General features: G+C 38.7%; 1 protein-coding gene across 3 annotated transcripts; it reads right to left on the reverse strand.

Moving 5' to 3' along the window:
• Positions 1-1,609: 1,609 nt before the first annotated feature.
• Positions 1,610-18,403, reverse strand: LOC132875548 (putative leucine-rich repeat-containing protein DDB_G0290503). Of its 3 annotated transcripts, XM_060912407.1 has the most exons (7): positions 18,253-18,403; positions 16,273-16,285; positions 11,296-11,312; positions 9,808-9,868; positions 5,695-8,178; positions 5,349-5,420; positions 1,610-4,638 (listed from the first exon to the last, which is right to left on the reverse strand). In XM_060912407.1, the coding sequence occupies exons 4-7, from the start codon at positions 9,836-9,838 to the stop codon at positions 3,317-3,319; spliced, it is 3,909 nt and encodes a 1,302-aa protein (XP_060768390.1). In that variant the 5' UTR covers positions 9,839-9,868; positions 11,296-11,312; positions 16,273-16,285; positions 18,253-18,403; the 3' UTR covers positions 1,610-3,316. The 3 variants fall into 3 exon arrangements, with proteins under 3 accessions (XP_060768390.1, XP_060768391.1, XP_060768389.1); XM_060912408.1 differs by lacking the exon at positions 18,253-18,403 and having other exon boundaries at positions 16,273-16,288; XM_060912406.1 differs by lacking the exons at positions 16,273-16,285; positions 18,253-18,403 and having other exon boundaries at positions 11,296-11,984.
• Positions 18,404-19,841: the final 1,438 nt, after the last annotated feature.

A 19,841-nucleotide genomic window follows, 5' to 3' on the forward strand; every position in this document is an offset into this window, starting at 1 on the left:
TGGTGAACCATTTTTGTGTAGATTTGGCCACATGTTTAGGGTCATTATCTTGCTGAAAGACCCAGTGACGACCCATCTTCAGCTTTCGGGCAGAGGCCACCAGATTTTGATTTAAAATGTCCTGGTATTTCAAAGAGTTCATGATGCCATGCACCCTAACAAGGTTCCCGGGGCCTTTGGAAGAGAAACAGGCCCACAGCATCACCGATCCTCCCCCATACTTCACAGTGGGCATGAGGTGATTTCCGCATACTCATCTTTTGTGATGTATTACAGTGTTTGTTGCCAAAAAGCTCTATCTTGGTCTCATATGACCAAAGCACATGGTCCCAGTTGAAGTCCCAGTACCGCTTAGCGAACTTCAGATGTTTACGTTTATGCTTGTAAGTGAGAAAAGGCTTTTTCCGTGCATGCCTCCTAAACAGCTTGTTGGCATGTAGATAGCGCCTGATGGTTGTTATGGAGACTTTGTGACCCCAAGATGCTACTCTTTGATGCAATTCTCTAACAGTGAGCTTTGGAGAACTTTTTACTTCTCTTACCATCCTCCTCACTGTGCGTGGTGGCAAGATAAACTTGCATCCTTGTCCAGGCTCGTTTGCCACTGTTCCAGTTGTTTTAAATTGCTTGATGATTCCTCTGGCTGTAGATATGGGCAGGTGTAGGCGATTGGCTATTTTCTTGTAGCCATTGCCTGACTTATGAAGGTTGACACACATCTGCCTTACTTAAATGGTGTGTTCTCTTGTCTTTCCCATGTTGAAGAGTGGATAAGAGAAATAGGCCTCTGTGTCACATCATATTTATACCCCAGGGAAACAGGATGTGATGAATTACTAATTAAAGGTTCCTAGATACTCTGATAACAAAAATGCTTCAATTACATTTATTTTCTAGGAATTGTTATAGGTACTAATAATTGTGGAACAGGTGATTTTATGAAAAAAAAATTATTTCTTAGTTAGGGATTTTTTATTTATTTTTTTAATTCACTTGAGTTAAGGGTTACATTTTTCTATAATTTTCAGTGTGAGAATATGCTTCTGCAATAAAAATTGAATTTATTTTGAGGCTTTTAACACATCTTAACCAGGGGTGCCACTAATTGTGGAGGGCGCTGTATATCACAATGACCAAATTTCAGAGGGAACTAAATTTCACAGATTTTATGAAATTGAAAGGCCATCTACTTTTAATATTTTACCATATTTACATCTGTAAAAACTGTCGCTTCCACCCAAGATGTTGCAGTACAATGCCACCAGAGGTCCCCTTCTCCTGAATATGAAAGGGTGATTTATACTTCCTCCAGAATCAGATCATATCTGCACAGATGTTCACACAGGGTGAAGTCTTTGTACTTCAGACTTACCTGTTCTGGAACTATAGCATTGATAAAATCCCTTTAAAATGGTCAAACTTCCAAAAACAAAAAGCAGCTGTGTCATTCGAGAATGACTCAGTTCTCTGAGTTGGCTCTTCGAATCGCCATGTTGAGGAACACGCTGATCGGACCACTGAGAAGTAACAGTTGCGTTTATTTTTGAAATAACAGAAAGGTGTGTACTGCAGTAAATACTGAAGGTGTATGCTGACTAAAAATATACGATTTGACCAAATAATGGTGAAGTTTTATTTTTGGAAAGCTTTATTTTACATTCATGGAAGGAGTCTTCAAGTCTCAGTTTTTGTAGCAGTCAGTAAGTTTTCCAGCAGAGGGCTTTCTCTGTCATATGAGAAGCTGTACTTTTATTTTATTTTATTTTTTAACTCTTTACTATACCTGCAAGAGATAGAAACAAGAGGCCGGTGAGGAAACGACTGTTTACAGCTACTATAACATAAATGACAACAGAAATTAACTGTTTTTTTACAACCTTCTACAACATGATGATAACTATAAACTGATAAAACATGTTTTTGCATAAAAATAATAGGATCAGATACACTACGAACAAAAAATAAATCAGGGTGGTAGTGCAACAGGGAGGAATTGCACTTCACAGTTCCAGGGTCCTCAGGTTGATCCTGAGCTTGGATTACTACCGCTGCAGAATTTTACAAGTTCTGCCTGTGGTCAGGTTGGTATCCTTCTACCACAGCAGCATACCAGACTCAACACCCCCAGGGTGCATTTCTGCCTCTTGGCCATTTTTGAATGGTTTTATAATGCCTGTTATTAAATGAAATCAACTTGTAAATCTCTAAGGCATTCCCTTCAGTGCCTCTTCTGCTGGAGTTACCCACTCTGAGATACTTTTCACAAGTTTTTCATAAACTTCTTTAAGCAGAACTTTATGAAGTGATTCTTTATGAGCTCTGAAAAGGTCTATTTAAGAGTCTCCAGCTCTCTGTGCTTCTCCGTCTGCTGAACTCTTCCTGCATCTTTATTTTTGAGGCCGAAGTGTTTCCCCAAAGTTCAGGCAGGATAAAGTTCATGAAGTTTCTTTCTGCCTCCAACCTGACATCATCTTCATACACTTCCCTAATTACTCACCATCTCCTATTGCTGCCTCTCCTCCATTCCTCTTCTCTCCCTCTTATGCTTTAGTTCCTTCACCTTTTCTTCCATCTGTCTTTCACTATACCTCTAGTTTCAGCTCCATCTCAAGTTCTCTTTTCTCTTCTTTTATCTTTCTCTCCAGTTCAGTTGTTTGGTCATTAAGTTGACTCATGTCTCCTTCATGCTCCTGGGTCACTCCCTCTTTCTTTCTCAGAAAGTTCCTCCAGTTTAAAATTTTTGTTCAATGCCCGTCCATTTATCCTTCTTAAAGGGGCCAGCTCACACTTCCCAGAATCCAGTTCCTGTCACACACCCCCTTTTGTGGCCTTATGGAGTTATGTTTTGAGAAGTGGCTGGGTACAGCAACTGTTACTACAAGAGTTCATATCTGACAATTCATACATTGGTATTGTTGTACATTCAGCAATATATGTTGGTGTTCCACTGTAGTGTATATTTCAAATACAATTTACAACACAAGAACAGCACATTATAATGTGAAACTTTATGTACATGTATTATATTATTGTGACAAATCCTGCCACGGGTTGAAAAAGAAGCACCAAAGAGCCACAGTGTAATTCAAACGCTGTATCGTTTCACTTAATTACATGTCAATATTAAAAGGAGTTCAGTGTACAAATGTAAATTCTGAAGCAACAAATGGAGTTAAACAGAAGCTTTAAAATCTGTGAGAGCTCCTTCAGCGTCTCCTTTGTTGAAACAGAATCCTGTGATTCTCAGTTCCTCTGCAGATTTACCTCATAAACCTCTTCAAGCCGACTTTGAATCTCTATGGTATTAAAATCTCAGTTACTCAGTGAAAAAAGTCTTCCATCTCTGAGAAATTCCCTTTGATGCCTCTCCTGGAGCTGATCTCTCTCTTTCTGAGCTATTTTTCACAGTTTTCTCATAAACCTCTTCAAGCAGGCTGTGAGTCTCTGTGAGCTTGGAATATTTCTGTTTCAGAGTCTCCAGCTCTCTGTGCTTCTCCTCCATCTGTCTGCTGAACTCTTCCTGCATCTTTGTTTTTGAGGCCAAAATGTTTCTTTGGAGTTCAGGCAGGATGATCTTCATGATGTTTCTCTCTGCCTCTATCCTGACCTCTCCTTCATACACCTCTCTGATCTCCTCCATCTCCTTTTGGTGTCTCTCCTCCATCTCTCTCCTCTCCCACTCTCTCTTTTCTTTTAGTTTCTTCACCTTCTCTTCCATTTCTGTCCTTCGCTCTACCTCTCGTTTCAGCTCCCTCTCAAATTCTTTCTTTTTCTCTTCATCCCTCTCTTCTTTCATCTTTCTTTCCAGTTCAGTTGTCCGGTCATTAAGTTCTCTGATGTCTCCTTCATGCTCCTGGATCACTCCCTCTATCTTTCTCAGAGAATCCTGCACCTCCTTTTCTATTTTTTCCTTCATTTCCATCTCCTCTCTCATCCTTTTCTCTTCTCTTTCCTTCAGGATCTTTGTCTCTATTGCTCTGATCTGAGATTCTGTCTCCAGGTAGATCTCACTGCTGTAGAATTTCTCTCTGCTTCCTTCCACCATCTTCTCTATCTTCTCCAGCAGCTCTAAGACCTGAGAACCATCTCCACTCTCCTTAATGTTGAGACAGTGAAACCTGTTCCCACATTTTTCTACAAGTCTCTGGACCTCCTGGTCTCCTGACTGGATAAACTCCTCAATGTTCTTCTTCTGAAGTTCATCAGTAACACTGAATATGATCATGGTGTTTCTCCAACATCTCTCTCTAAAAATCTCCTCCATTTTCTCCAGCATCCCTCTCTCCTCTCCTGTAGGCTGCTTTACAGGTATGACCAGGAGGAAGGCGTGGGGTCCTGGAGCAGACAGATGGACACAGAGGCCCACATCTTCTCTCAGTTTCTCCAGAGACAGTTCAGGAGAGAACCAGTCAGGAGTGTCCACCACAGTCACCTTCCTCCCAGCCACCTCTCTCTGTGTGCTCTCACTCTGCTGGGTGGATGGAAATGTAGCTGTAGCTGCCTGGTTCCTCTCCTCTATGCCCAGGATGGTGTTTCCTGCTGCACTCTTCCCAGACCCCGTCCTCCCCAGCAGCACCAGTCTCAGTTCTGGTACAGGAACCGACACTGGAGAATCTGGACGAGACGATTCTCCACTCACTGAAAATGAACAAGAATTAATAATTTAATACAGAATCACTGACTGCATTATGGTGATTACATTGTTCTCTGGAGTACGGTGGTGGATAATCTGGATAGCCCACGTCCTTTATGTAACTCATATTTATGTTCCCCAACACATAGTGTCATTTTTAACAGTAATTTATGTGTTGAGCTGGAAATAAAGCATTTGTCTCTCTATAGTCACAGATGGAGAATAATTATTTTCACCCCAGTTTCTCCCAATTTGTTCATTTGTAAAACCCACCCACTTGTCATCTCTTTCTTCTCACACGACAGCTAACAATCATGGCAGGTGAAGGCTAGCGTGTGCTTCCTCTGAGACACATGACGAATATAACGCTCATGATGGACGAGTGTCACTGTGATTGATAGAGGAGAGAGTAATGCCATCCATCCCTCCACAACGACAACGGCAAACTCACTATAGGGCAAATGCTTTTCTCCTGCACCGCTCAGGATCTCTAGATATTAGCACGTTTTTTTTTTTCATTTGTATCTGATGTTAGATATTTTTTCATTATTTGTTACTGTCCCTGTTTTGTGTCACCTTTATAATATTGATATTTACACTGTAAACAAATTATAAATTTAAGTGCATGCTGTGTCTCTCTATAGTCGTCTCTTTTACCCCCAAACTAGTGATGAGTTACACAATAAACATACAACAAGAAACATTCATCACTTACACAGTGGACGAATTACATCCATACTGTTTCTTCTCCTGATTGGTGCTGCTGAGTCCTGAGTCTCTCCACTCACTAGGAAACATTAGAACCAGTCAGAATGAGAAAGACATTCTTCAGGAGCGATAGTTGGACAGATGATATCATTAAAGTTATGTTTTATACATGAAACCTCACCATTTTCACTGATTAAATTACACTTTCTTACAATATCTGAAGAGCTGCACCATTAAGTATCAATACAGTATATTTCAGGTCCTTACATATGATTTATTCAGTGTATATTTACCACTTAGAAGTACCAACATTTTGAATAGCTTTTACTTCCTTAATGTAACAAGTTACTCACTTCTTGGAGGTAACTCTTCCTTGCTGTTTCTTCTCCTGATGGGGGCTGATGATTCTGGATCTGTCTGTTCCTGCAGCTGCTTTGTTTTCTCCTCGAGAAGTCGGTCTTTCTCCTGAAGCTGTTTGTCTCTTTCCATCAGCTGTGTCTCTCTCTCAGTTAGAAGTCTCTCTTTCTCTTCAAGCTGTTTGTTTTTTTCTGCTAACTCAGTTTTCTGTTGCTCCAGTATGATCATCTGCTCCTGTAGTTGTCTCTTCTTGTCCTGCAGCTCCTCTCCCAGTGTCTCCATTTCTTTTTTACTGGTTTCCAGCTCTTTATCTGTCTTCTTCAGCTGGGTTTCTTTCTCACTCAGCAGTTTGTTCATATTCCCCAGTTGTGTTTTTTTCTCCTCCATGTGTCGCTGACTCTCTTCGAATTTCTCAATTGTTTCCTCCAATTCAGTTTTTATCTGTTTGAGCTGTGTGTCCTTCTCTTCCAGAGCCTCATCTTTCATCTGCAGTGTTTTTGCCTTTTCAACCACATCTCTGTCTTTCTCCTGAAGCTGTTTGTCTCTTTCTAGTCGTTTGTTTTTACTGGTTTCCAGTTCTTTCCCCATGTCCTCCAGTCGTCTCTGTTTGTCTTTCAATTGTATCTGATTCTCTTCTAATGCCAAGTTTGTTTTTCCCAATTCTTCTTTTAGCTCTCTGAGCAGTCTGTCCTTCTCTTCTAGTGTCTTGTTATTCTCCTGAAGCTGTTTGTCTCTTTCCATCAGCTGTGTCTCTCTCTCAGTTAGAAGTCTCTCTTTCTCTTCAAGCTGTTTGTTTTTTTCTGCTGACTCAGTTTTCTGTTGCTCCAGTATGATCATCTGCTCCTGTAGTTGTCTCTTCTTGTCCTGCAGCTCCTCTCCCAGTGTCTCCAGTTGATTTTTACTGGTTTCCAGTTCTTTATCTGTCTTCTTCAGCTGGGTTTCTTTTTCACTCAGCAGTTTGTTCATATTCTCCAGTTGTGTGTTTTTCTCCTCCATGTGCCGCTGACTCTCTTCTAATTTCTTAATTGTTTCCTCCAATTCAGTTTTTATCTGTTTGAGCTGTGTGTCCTTCTCTTCCAGAGCCTCATCTTTCATCTGCAGTGTTTTTGCATTTTCAACCACATCTCTGTCTTTCTCCTGAAGCTGTTTGTCTCTTTCTAGTAGTTTGTTTTTACTGGTTTCCAGTTCTTTCCCCATGTCCTCCAGTCGTCTCTGTCTGTCTTTCAACTCTGTCTGATTCTCTTCTAATGCTAAGTTTGTTTTTCCCAATTCTTCTTTGACCTCTCTGAGCAGTGTGTCCTTTGCTTCCATGGTCTTGTCCTTCATCTGAAGTTTTTTTCGATTTTCAGTCAAAAGTCTGTCTTTCTCCTGAAGCTGTTTGTCTCTTTCTAGTAGTTTGTTTTTACTGGTTTCCAGCTCTTTATCTGTCTTCTTCAGCTGGGTTTCTTTCTCACTCAGCAGTTTGTTCATATTCTCCAGTTGTGTGTTTTTCTCCTCCATGTGTCGCTGACTCTCTTCTAATTTCTTAATTGTTTCCTCCAATTCAGTTTTTATCTGTTTGAGCTGTGTGTCCTTCTTTTCCAGAGCCTCATCTTTCATATGCAGTGTTTTTGCCTTTTCAACCAGATTTCTGTCTTTCTCCTGAAGCTGTTTGTCTCTTTCTAGTAGTTTGTTTTTACTGGTTTCCAGTTCTTTCCCCATGTCCTCCAGTCGTCTCTGTCTGTCTTTCAACTGTATCTGCTTCTCATCTAATGCCAAGTTTGTTTTTCCCAATTCTTCTTTGACCTCTCTGAGCAGTGTGTCCTTTGCTTCCATGGTCTTGTCCTTCATCTGAAGTTTTTTTCGATTTTCAGTCAAAAGTCTGTCTTTCTCCTGAAGCTGTTTGTCTCTTTCTAGTAGTTTGTTTTTACTGGTTTCCAGCTCTTTATCTGTCTTCTTCAGCTGGGTTTCTTTCTCACTCAGCAGTTTGTTCATATTCTCCAGTTGTGTGTTTTTCTCCTTCATTTCTTCAGAGGCATTTTGAAGTTTTTTATTTGTTTCCATTAACACTGCACCTCTCTCAGTAAGAGTCTTCTCATTAGTCTCTAAACGTTCTTTTAGAACCTTCAGCTGTTTGTTTTTTTCATCTAATTCTTTATTCTTCTCCACAAATCTTTTCTCCTTTTCCTCCACTTGGATTTGTGCCTCCTGTATCTGTTTGTCTTTCTGTTTCAGTTCTTTAGTCGTCTTCTCTAGTTCTGTATTTCTCTCTTTGAGTAGTGCATCTTTCTCCTCAATGATTTTCTCTCTGCTTTTCAGTTCGGTATCTTTATGCTTCATTTGTCTTTTACAGTCCTCTAGCTCTTGGTCTTTATGTTTCAGTGATTGAGACGTGTTGTCCAGTTCCAGCTGAGTGTTTCTTAACTCTTCTTCAGTTTCTTTCAGTTTTCCGATCTTCTTTTTAAATTCAATACAAAGACCTTTTTCATCCATTTTATATTCTGAAATTATTAAAAGTGAGTATTAAGTGGAATAATGTTTGTACAAAGAATGTAATTGAAAAAAGGAAAAAATGTCAGTATAATATTTCATATATACTGATTTTATTTCATATTTGATTGGCGTCAAACTATTTACTGATTGGAATAAACATGGTAATTTGCATAATTTTATGATTCTTTTCACTTGAGTAGTTACAGGGTCACAGCCACAACCCTTTACTATCTAAGACCCCGTCCACACGTAGCCGGGTATCTGCTAAATCGAAGATATTTTTCTACGTTTTGGCCTGTCATCCACATGAAAACACATCAAAAACGAATATTTAAAAAAACTCCGGGCAAAGTGAAGATTTTTGAAAACTCCGTGTATGCCTTTTCGTGTAGACAGAGATAACCGGAGTTTTGCGTTTTAGAACGTCACAATCTGCGCCAAAAAATGACAACAAATCTGCCCTGACGTCAAATGTGCGACCTTTGTTTACTGCAGAAGCCAGATTAAGCATGGACTTAAGCTAGCCGCACACCACGGCGATCCACGCGGTACCGAACCGACCCATTTCAGAGCCGTCTCCCGACAGGGCACGCACATATCCCCCGACTGTTTACGAGTGCAGTCGCGATTGAAGCGACACGTGACAACTTAATAGCTTTGTGATTGGCTATTGGATATAGTTACTGTTAAATCCAACACTTGAAGATGCTACAGGCTGAATTACAAATGACACAACATGGAATATGTAGCGCACTATCTAGGCTGCATGAGCTATTATTCCCAACCTTAAATAGTGCACTTATATAGGGGAGTTAAAGCGATTTGGAATTCAGCCACACAACTTGAGCAGAGTGGCTTTCCAGCCCACTGTGTCTATGGATAAAGCTTCAGTCTATGGAATTACAGTATATACCTGCATTAGGTGCTACCAACACGTATTTCTCGCGCTAGAAATTGTGTTTAATGATGTCACGTGTTATATGCGAAAGATATGATTGGCTATTGCTAGCGACTCTCGCCGATCAGTCTGGCTCCCGATTAGTTTTTCGAATCGGCTGTGAGATGAGTTGGTACCATCGAAAACTAGTCTTTACGCCTGACTCGCGACTTCAGTTGGCTCGGTACGCTGAAAATCGGCGTAGTGTGCGGCTAGCTAAAGAGTAATGGATCGGAGTAGTGCCTTGAAAGCGTTAATTATTGTGCAGGTGCTATTTACATGTTTAATTTTAGAAGCCCAACTACTGCTCCAAGAGCACAGGCGATGTGATTAGGGGGTAGGATTTGGGGAAATAATGCCATCTACAGGTTTGGAATGCTTATGAATGTGATTGAAAACGCAGATGTTCGGTTATGTGTGGAAGGGATTTTTTTCGAAGACGAGGTGGTGTGGATAAAACATTTTTATAAACGGAGGGGGGGGGAAATGTTCGGTTTTAAAAATACCCGGCTACGTGTGTACATGGCATAAGTCTCCTAAACTTCATGCTTTTTGTTCAGTGTATAAATCATATCTTTCAGAGAGAATGTGACAGGTTGTGAATTTCAGACTTCAGCTTACTGGAGATCTCGTTATTGAACACTTCCAGGCTGTAAAAATGAATAGGTGCATTTACTTTTGTAGCTCTTTCCATACTCACCAGTCAGGAGAGCAGAAGCCTCCATTTCCATTCTCTCATCTTCTGTCCATTTTCTGTCGCTCTGTGGAAGTGAATAAAACAGTGTGAAGGTTTTATACAAGACTCCATACTGTCTGTAAATAACGTGTGAAATAAACATGAAGTGTTTCACTGTTCAGCTCACTGTGTGTGTGTGTGTGTGTGATTTAAACTGATACTGTATTTAGTAACACACTGAGTTTTAATGCAGCCAGCTGAAGAACACAATCACTAAACAGTTCACTGATCAATATTACAGGAGTGATCAAAAATCCTCCTCTACAGGAGAATCAAGATCTTTGGGTTCTTTATTGCTGTGATGACGTCACACAACATCACAATACAGTCATAAACTTATGCATCAAAATCTACTGTTCCAGATGTTTAAATCTGTTTAAAGGCACTGATTGTGCTTGATATTATTTTTATGTTCATTAAGCTGAATATTATATGTTCATGATCGTCAGTCAGTCATGGTCAAAGCTAAGAACAGAATTCCCAGACACTGAGAGCACTTCAGGCATTTTTTTTTTCCTCCAGCGGTGACACTGTATTTAAATTTTCTTTTGGGGTGCCATTAATTTTGCCATACACAATTTAAGAAAAACTGTTTTTATGTAAATAAATTTTGTTCATGTTGTATTGTGTCTCAAGTTAAACTGAATATGTGTTAAACCTTTTCCATGGAACTTTAACTGGAATTTAAGACAAAGTTTGCAGATGGACTTCAACGGGGTGAAGGTCATAAATTTTATGACATTTATTTGCTGGACCTTTTATTCTGTTTACATTTCCACAAAGTGTTTACACTCACAGCAGGAACAACAACAATAATAATAATAATAATAGCAAATTGGGCGGCACGGTGGTGTAGTGGTTAGCGCTGTCGCCTCACAGCAAGAAGGTCCTGGGGGGTTCGAGCCCCGGGGCTGGCGAGGGCCTTTCTGTGCAGAGTTTGCATGTTCTCCCCGTGTCCGCGTGGGTTTCCTCCGGGTGCTCCGGTTTCCCCCACAGTCCAAAGACATGCAGGTTAGGTTAACTGGTGACTCTAAATTGACCGTAGGTGTGAATGTGAGTGTGAATGGTTGTCTGTGTCTATGTGTCAGCCCTGTGATGACCTGGCGACTTGTCCAGGGTGTACCCCGCCTTTCACCCGTAGTCAGCTGGGATAGGCTCCAGCTTGCCTGCGACCCTGTAGAACAGGATAAAGCGGCTAGAGATAATGTGATGTGTGATGTGATAATAGCAAATTTCTAAACAGTTCAACAGCTGTGTTTCTAGAACAATCAAATGGGATTTTTTTTTTATCTGCAATGCACCATCACAGGGGCTGTTACCATGGTAACTCATTTACTGGTACCTGTCACCGGGCCTTGGTCGAATTATAACATAATTTAAGAATCTTTTTTAGTGCTGCTTCCATCAGTCAGAGATTCATGAATGTATAATATTTTATTATAATTTACTCACCTGGGAAACCCGAACACCTTTATCGAGATGATGAGATGAAAAACAAAAACAAAAGGAAGGTAAGGTTGTTGAGATTATTAAAAAAGCATCGTTATTTTCTGTAAATTCCTCTGTATTTGATCCAATAGTATTATCTATAAACATTCTGTAGCTGTTCTCATGAAGTCTGTTTTTATCCTGTACTGGCTCGTTTCTCTCCTCTTTCTGCTGATTTGAAAAATTAAAGCTCTTCAGCTTCTTTCAGTATTAATGCTGTAAGAAACAAATTCACCCGATCACTGACTTACATTCTGTTATCTCTTTCATGCACCATTATCCAGTGTGAACCACTGACCTCTACATAAAACATCTGGAGAGCTCACATACATGTCAAGTTATACGGTTTCCCCGTATTTTGTACAGGAAAATGCAATTTTTTGGCTAATACGGCGTACACTGATTTTCATATGGGAAAATTATGTTTTGTATCAGAGATTTTTTTCCGTTACTCTGAGAAAATTTTCTTAGCATCCACCATTTATTTTTTCAAAATGCGCATGCCCAATGAAATGGAACTATTTTCGATTTATGTGGTTTTATAGTTGCACGTGGTTTTCTCGGTCATTTAAGTCCATCGGCTCGGACTGCCCAGACTTCTGTGACGGCTGCAGAAGTTATGTTCTGCCAATTTCTCGTGGAACACAACATCCCCCCCCCCACCCCCACCCGACTGTGGCAGACCATTTTTCACAGCTAGCGGAAAAAAAAAAAAGTTTCCCGATTCAAAGACTGCACAGGTAAGCATTTGTGTTGTTGTTTTATTTTTTTTAAATAATTAAAAAAAAAAGGTTTTACTGTTTGCATGTAGGAAAGCTTCCTCCATTATCATGATAATTTAGGGAGGCGATACTGGGAGTCGCCGTTTATACAACGGCAACTGTAGTTACCCGGCGATTTCTGGTTTCGCTTCCCTGAACATTTTAATTGCTGAGAGACATTATATGTAGACACAGATGACCAACACTCGTTACTACCATCAGTCGCCAGTAAACTGGAAAAGTACTGAATGAAGAGTAATGGTGGTAACGACCGTTGGTAACCGGTCTCTAAAATGTGTAGTAGGGGATGGAAGCAATTTAACACCATCTACATGTTTGCCGTGCTCTGATTTTCTTTTATTGACCAGGAAAATAATAGATGTATATTGGGGAAAGGTCTTCGATGTAAAAGCTGCTCTGGGTGTTGCCAGGTTTCCAATGCTGAAACAACTTTTCACTGCTTTGCTGCGCCTCCCACAGAGCGATGCAGATAGTGAGAGGGATTTTTCATTGGTTAGGAAAATTCATACTGAGGACAGAAAAAATATGGCTGCAGACACATGAACTGCATATCTGCAAATTAAAATGAAGTGTGATGAGGAGCTACAACTGCGACCCAAGCAGTGATATTATAGCTCGTGCCAAATCTGCAACATCTTTGTACAACAAAAACACACTCCAAAAAGGAATAAGATTTAAATTCTCGCTTTAAATTACTGGGAAGATTTTCAATTTAACTTCATAATTTATTAATATTTTCACTTATCCTTGTTTACATAATATACTTGACGTGGTTCAGTCATCTTTAGTTGGATCGAACACTGCTTGTGGTGTCGACACTTTTTTCACAAATGGAACTTTTATTAACCTTCATTTACTGTTTGACATGATTATATATAATTTATTACATGTAATCTACTATTTTAATTAACATACCTACTTAGTACTGCTGTTATATTTCAGGTAATTTTCTTTGGTGGAATGTAATATTGTCGGTGATGCCAACGCTTGTCAAATAGAACTTTGTGTAATTTTTATGAATTATTTAATATTAATACATTTTATTTACAAAATTTACATCAATAATTCTAGTATTACTGATACAATGTATATTAAATAATTAAGTTTATATTTCAGTCATTCTCTTTAGTAGATAATTGTTTACTTGACTGTACATATAGTCCTTTTTAATTCAGTTGTTTTCTCTGGGATCTAAAATTTCTTTTTATTCAGTACATGCTTATTTGATCCCTTTAACTTGATGCAGTGTGATAAATATGCCGATTACAATAGGAGTGTAGAATGTGGAATAAAACAATCGGTGCTTTGGATTATATATTGGAATTTTTTCTCGTGTAGAAGGGCTCATGGGTGTATGGAAGGGAAAAGTACAGATTTTGTAAGGGCATGGGTAACTAAAGGTTGACATGTATGAGCTCACTGGCCAATATGCGCTGTACAGACGAGTGAAGCGTCCAAGCCGCCATATTACCACACCCATCGTGTGTATTTGGCTTTTGTGTTAAAGCATCATATCCGATCAAATTTGTCCCAAGAAAAGTATTTCCTGACTTTTTATTCTCTTTCGTTATCTCCTCTTATTTTCTCACCTTTACCCCCCATTCCTTACATATCTTTATAACGCTCCCCTTCACTGTTATTGTTTTTCTTCCTTTTCCAGTTCAGTCTCTGATCATTTTCAGAACGGCTCTTTTGCTACTATAATTATTTTTACAGATATTATTTCAGTTTTTCTCTTATACAGTGTCTCTTTCTCTTTCGTATATTTCGTCTTCTTTTCTATTTCAGACAGTTGTTGAAACAGGATTATTTTCTCACATTATTTTCCATTTTGACTTCATTCTTTAAGAAGAAGAAACCTTTATTTGTCACATACACACTTCAAGTACAGTGAAATTCATCCTCTGCATTTAATCCATCTGAAGCAGTGAACACGCGCGCGCACACACACACACACACACACACACACACACACACTCAGAGCAGTGGGCAGCCACACCAAAGTGCCCGGGGAGCAGTCAGGGGTCAGGTACCTTGCTCAAGGGCACCTCAGCCCAAGGCCGCCCCACGTCAACCTAACTGCATGTCTTTGGGGGAAACCGGAGCACCCAGAGGAAACCCACGCAGACACGGGGAGAACATGATCCACACAGAAAGGCCCTCGCCGGCCTCTGGGTTCGAACCCAGAACCTTCTTGCTGTGAGGCAACCGTGCTAACCACTACACCACCGTGCCACCCATTCTCACAGGCATGTCTTAACAGTATTTAGATAGAGTTCAATAACTGATAGATTATTCCTCAGGGCTCACACTAATATCTCACATCTCATTATATTTAATACACATTGGCTTTTTTAGACTATATTGAATTATGATATTGATCTTATTTTTGTTTGATATAGAAATAAATAGATATTGCCTGATGGTTGTTTTCTTGAAATTTATGTCAAAAATGTTCAGTGTTTTGGAAATATTAATTGGTATGGAAATATTTTCTAATAAATGGAGTATTAGAATAATTTAATGTTTTGTTATGATTAGGTCGTAAATTGTAATTAATTTAAAGCTTGTTTAATTTTATTATTATGAGATGATTGATTGATTATACATCATTTGTAACTATAGTGACGGATTGGTATCAATCTGTTTCTAAATAATTAATCTGTAATATCTACATGTAACTCTCTGTTCCATCCATTATTTGCATGATTAATTTAATTTCATTTTTCATTCTGTGCAATAGAATATATTTGTTTATGATTTTATTGCTGATCTGGAACAGTATATGAGGGTTCACAGCCTCTAGGCAACAAGAAATGACGTTACTTTTGTGAACCCTGACCCACACGCTGTCTCCATCTCTGTGGAAACCAGAACTGTTCGGTCATGTTGTAATGTACACTTTGTTTTCTTATTTGTTATGCATGTATTGTCTATGTATTTTCTATTTGGTCGAATAATAATAATAATAATAATAATAATAATAATAATAATAATAATCTGCGGTAATCTTCCTGAATGTATCCATGATGATAAATGTAATGAATACTGCCCATTCTGATCAAAACACAAACACCCCCACAAAAATCAACCATTCACACACACACTAACCCACACACACACACGGAAACATGCCTCAATAAATCACATGTCCAGTATTATGTAGCTTCCTAGGCAGAGATATGACCGTACCGAGCCGATGCGTGTGGTGATATGGCGGCCGGATGGCGTCACCCTGACTGGCCAATGAGCTCTCCAGATATTTTATCCAGAGATCAGTGGCATGAACTCTCTAACGCACACATCTCTCTGTAGTTATATACACTACAGTAATGTTAGCCAAGTCTCAATGACTTTGAGAAAGACTTACTGATATGAAATCACATTCAAACAAAAACATTCAGCTTTTTCTCTCTCAGTATCAGTGTGTAGGTCAGATTTCTGTGTCTGTAGAACACTAATGACAAACTAGACAGCAGCATGATGAATGTTCTGCCAGCGATCACAGTCTGTTGTGTTCACTACACTATGCTGATGATGCTCAGATACAGTGTCTTGCAAAAGTATTCATCCCCCTTTGTGTTTGTCCTGTGAAAGGTGAAAATTGTTGTTTTATTGTGACTGGGATGAAGATACCAGTGTTGCAGAGTCAGGATCCTTCCAGAACAGGGTGATTTACACAGACATCGTGTGACAGATCAGGTGACACTTTGATTGCACACAGGTGGATCTTAATCAAGTAATTATGTGACTTATGAAGTGAATTGGTTGGACCAGCTCTTATTGATGGTTTTTATATGAAAGAGGGTGAATACCTATGCAAACTCCAGATTTCTTTTTCTTCTTAATGATTGTTTGTGTCACAATAAAACAACAATTTGCATCTGTACATTAGGAGGCAAGCTGAGTAAATCAAATGGAGGCAAGTCACCAAAAATCCATTTTAATTCCAGCTTGTAATGCAACAAAACAGGACAAACAACAAGGGGGATGAATACTTTTGCAATACACTGGATCTATGTGCTACTGTACTCTGAACACATAGCACAGTCTAATCTACTTCATATACACAATATTATTATACTATAATATCATAACGTCGAATATTATTCATGCAGCATCAAGACATCACTATCAGAGAAAAGTGGTTTATACTCACGCGTTACTGCCCCCTGTGAAAGCAAATAATACAGTGTGAAGATTTTATGCAGGATTACAGATGTGAAAGTGAAATGTGGCTTACTGCTGTTAGCTTAAAGAGATGAAAAATGCTCGGCCGAATCAACTCTTCAGTGCTTTTTCAAAATATGGTGTGATTGTTACTCAGAGCGAGTGATGGCAATTATTCTGTCTACAAGCACTGAAACCTGTTAAAGCTGTGATTTATGTTTATTGTGAAGTGTCAGTAAATGTTATGTTACTGTTCATTTCAGGAAGAACACAATTATGAGCCCCGACTGATGAAAATAATCCAAAAAAGGTGAAACGGTGCTTTGATACTCGTTCACTAGTCAACTATTCCATCCAGAGGAATCCTGGGAAATTTTATATTTTTATTCTGATATGATTCTGTATGAGATTCTGATGGAGTCTGGCAGTGGTGTGTGTTATATGCTGCATGTTTGTTGTATCTTTTACTCGACATGGTAAACGTCTCTGCCTCCATTATTGCAGTGCAGTGGGGTTACGCACAGGAGCATTGTGGGAAAGAAACTGACTGACTGAAATGGAATCTCACTTACTGATCAGGGCTGGGTTTCCCGATAACGTTGTACTTTAGGGCTAAAGAAAGAGTTTAAAGACTCTTAAGAAACTAACATTGTCTCTGTATGTGGTTTTCCTGAACACACTCGTAAGGTCTCTTAAGAATAACTCTGCGAAGAACTTCTTTGCAATGCGCATCCTCATTAAAGGCATGAGTAGTTGCGAAATCCAGTCGATGCGGTCACATGGCGTTCATTCTTAATCAAAAACCAATGGAATAAAAAGTGCTTAAAATATTTTAATATATTGTATCATCATTTAATTAATAATAAATTATAATAAATAATAAAAACTATTTTACATTTTTGAACATTTATATTTTTTATTCCAAGTGTTGATGAGGTCATATGGCATTTGTTTTGAATCAAAAACCAAAGAAATATAAAGTGCGTACAATATGGTAGTGTATTGTCATTAAGCATTACTTATATGATGTGGGAATTAATAATTGAAACTATTGTGGCAGGTGTGGTAGCGAAGGCTGCGGAAGACAGGGAGCAATGGAGACGAAAGATCCGCTGTGGCAACCCCTAATCGGGAGCAGCCAAAAGAAGAAGGAGAAGAAGTTAAGCATTACAGATATGATGTGGGAATTAATAATTGAAACTATTCTACATTTTTGGACAATTACATTTTTTATTCCAAGTGTGTTTTTTTTTAATTAAATTCACAAACATTCACACAAAAGAACAAGCAAATTATAAGCTAAATAATTCAGTAAAATGTTTTCCCTGTGCCCGCTCATTCCACTGTTACCCAATCAAGAGCTTCATGTTCCTTATAAATCGGCATGCAGCTGAGTGGTATTTGGCGTATGAAGGAGGTATCTATCCCATCACCTGCCCCCCTCCCCAGACCGCAGTCCCTCCCCACCCCCCATGGCCCCGCTGCCTCCTCATCCCCTGGACCCTCTCGGCGGGACCTTGCGTATATTTATTTCACAATTAACATGATTTTTCTTAATGTTCAAGAAAAATAATTTAACACAGCAGCATATTTAACAGCAGTTTCCACCCACTGATTGTAAGAGTCCCTCGGAGGTGCATTCTGTGGATTCGGCTGTGAGTGAGACGCTCTTTGGTGTGAAAAAGTGATCCAGGGTCACCGTAAGTTAAGAATGAACTAAAGTACTACTTTGGTTATGATGGTGTTTGGGAAAACCATGTTCGCTTAACGATGGTTCTGTAAAGGCAGTTAAAGACGCTCTTAGTGTTAAGAGGCTTTCGGGAAACCCACCCCAGATTCCTTCATGTAAACATGATCTGAAAATGCTTTTTGTGTTTCTATTTGATCCCTGAATTAAAATGTAGTAAATGCAATAAGTTTATAAAATATCAGCCGTTACCATTAGTGTGAAGTCGAGTTATTTACTTACCGGTGAGAGAGGTCCGGTGTAAAACAACAGAGAGAAATGTAATGTTAGATAAAATACAAAGAGAAAAACTGGTGATTTACAGTCAGAATAGTTGCTAAACAATCTTCACTCTGTGCTTTCAGTACAAAGATGTTCAGCTACAATTTTAACCATTTTAATAAAATATAACAACAGACAGTGAATCATTATAAATAGTTGATATTTAAACAATTAAATGCTTCATGGAGTGTTTTTTCTCAATTTCAATCTATTTCATCTGCACAATAAATATATTATTCATGCAGCATCAAGACATCACTATCAGAGAAAAGTGGTTTATACTCACGTATCTCTGCCCCCTGTGAAAGTAAATAATACAGTGTGAAGATTTTATGCAGGATTACAGATGTGAATTGTTTCATGTGAAAATGTGGAAAGTATCTGTTACTCTGGTTAAAACACAGCTGATGTGTGTCTTAATCAAAAAGAGGAAAACTAGACAACAATCAGTCATCACCCACAGTAAATCTGTAGAATGTAGCATTGTGCTAATATACCACTAGTTACCCTTAAGGAACAGAAATATCTTATGATTTTTGGAAAATACTATTTTCTGATATATGCATGTATTTACCAATATACAGTGTGTTAGTATATGTGCATTTCCCCCTGTGTATTTTAAATATAGAGTTAAATATGCTGTAATGTATCGATGTGCTATTGTAGAACATAAAGGAATAAACAGAATATCAAATTCCCACTTCCTTTCATTAAAAACACAGACATTTATCAATGTAAAAAATCGAACAGAAAACAGAATGATGTACGTTGCTACTGCCTCATCTATATATTGCTTACGACAGCATATGTTACGTCACAGTAGACGTGGGTGTGTGATCTCGTGATGTTTTTCTCTCTTTCACTCCCAAATCCCTCTCTCCGATTATATAAGTTTTATAAATGAAGTTAAGGACTTCAGTTCTCAGTTCACGCAGGTTGTCTTTATGCTGTGTGCATTAACATGGCTTACTGCTGTTAGCTTAAAGAGACTAAACGCTCGGCCGAATCAACTCTTCAGTGCTTTTTCAAAATATGGTGTGATTGTTACTCAGAGCGAGTGATGGCAATTATTCTGTCTACAAGCACTGAAACCTGTTAAAGCTGTGATTTATGTTTATTGTGAAGTGTCAGTAAATGTTATGTTACTGTTCATTTCAGGAAGAACACAATTATGAGTCCCGCCTGATGAAAATAATCCAAAAAAGGTGAAATGATGCTTTGATACTCGTTCAATAGTCAACTATTCCATCCAGAGGAATCCTGGGAAATTTTATATTTTTATTCTGATATGATTCTGTATGAGATTCTGATGGAGTCTGGCAGTGGTGTGTGTTATACAGTGGGGCAAAAAAGTATTTAGTCAGTCACCAATTTTGCAAGTTCTCCCACTTAAAAAGATGAGAGAGGCCTGAAATTTTCATCATAGGTATACCTCAACTATGAGAGACAAAATGAGAAAAAAAAAATCCAGAAAATCACATTGTCTGATTTTTAAAGAATTTATTTGCAAATTATGGTGGAAAATAAGTATTTGGTCAATAACAAAAGTT

Source organism: Neoarius graeffei, chromosome 28 (genome assembly GCF_027579695.1).
Source record: "Neoarius graeffei isolate fNeoGra1 chromosome 28, fNeoGra1.pri, whole genome shotgun sequence".
Lineage (NCBI taxonomy): Eukaryota > Metazoa > Chordata > Actinopteri > Siluriformes > Ariidae > Neoarius > Neoarius graeffei.

What these genes read in the sequence shown, in the direction of transcription:
- LOC132875548 (XM_060912406.1), bottom strand. Translation starts at nt 11,439, where the DNA reads ATGTTTATAGATAATACTATTGGATCAAATACAGAGGAATTTACAGAA. An exon ending in AAGGTGTTCGGGTTTCCCAG is followed by an intron (nt 9,869 to 11,295) that starts GTGAGTAAATTA and finishes TCACTTCCACAG; the next exon opens with AGCGACAGAAAATGGACAGA. An exon ending in GGAAGAGTTACCTCCAAGAA is followed by an intron (nt 5,421 to 5,694) that starts GTGAGTAACTTG and finishes AATGTTTCCTAG; the next exon opens with TGAGTGGAGAGACTCAGGAC.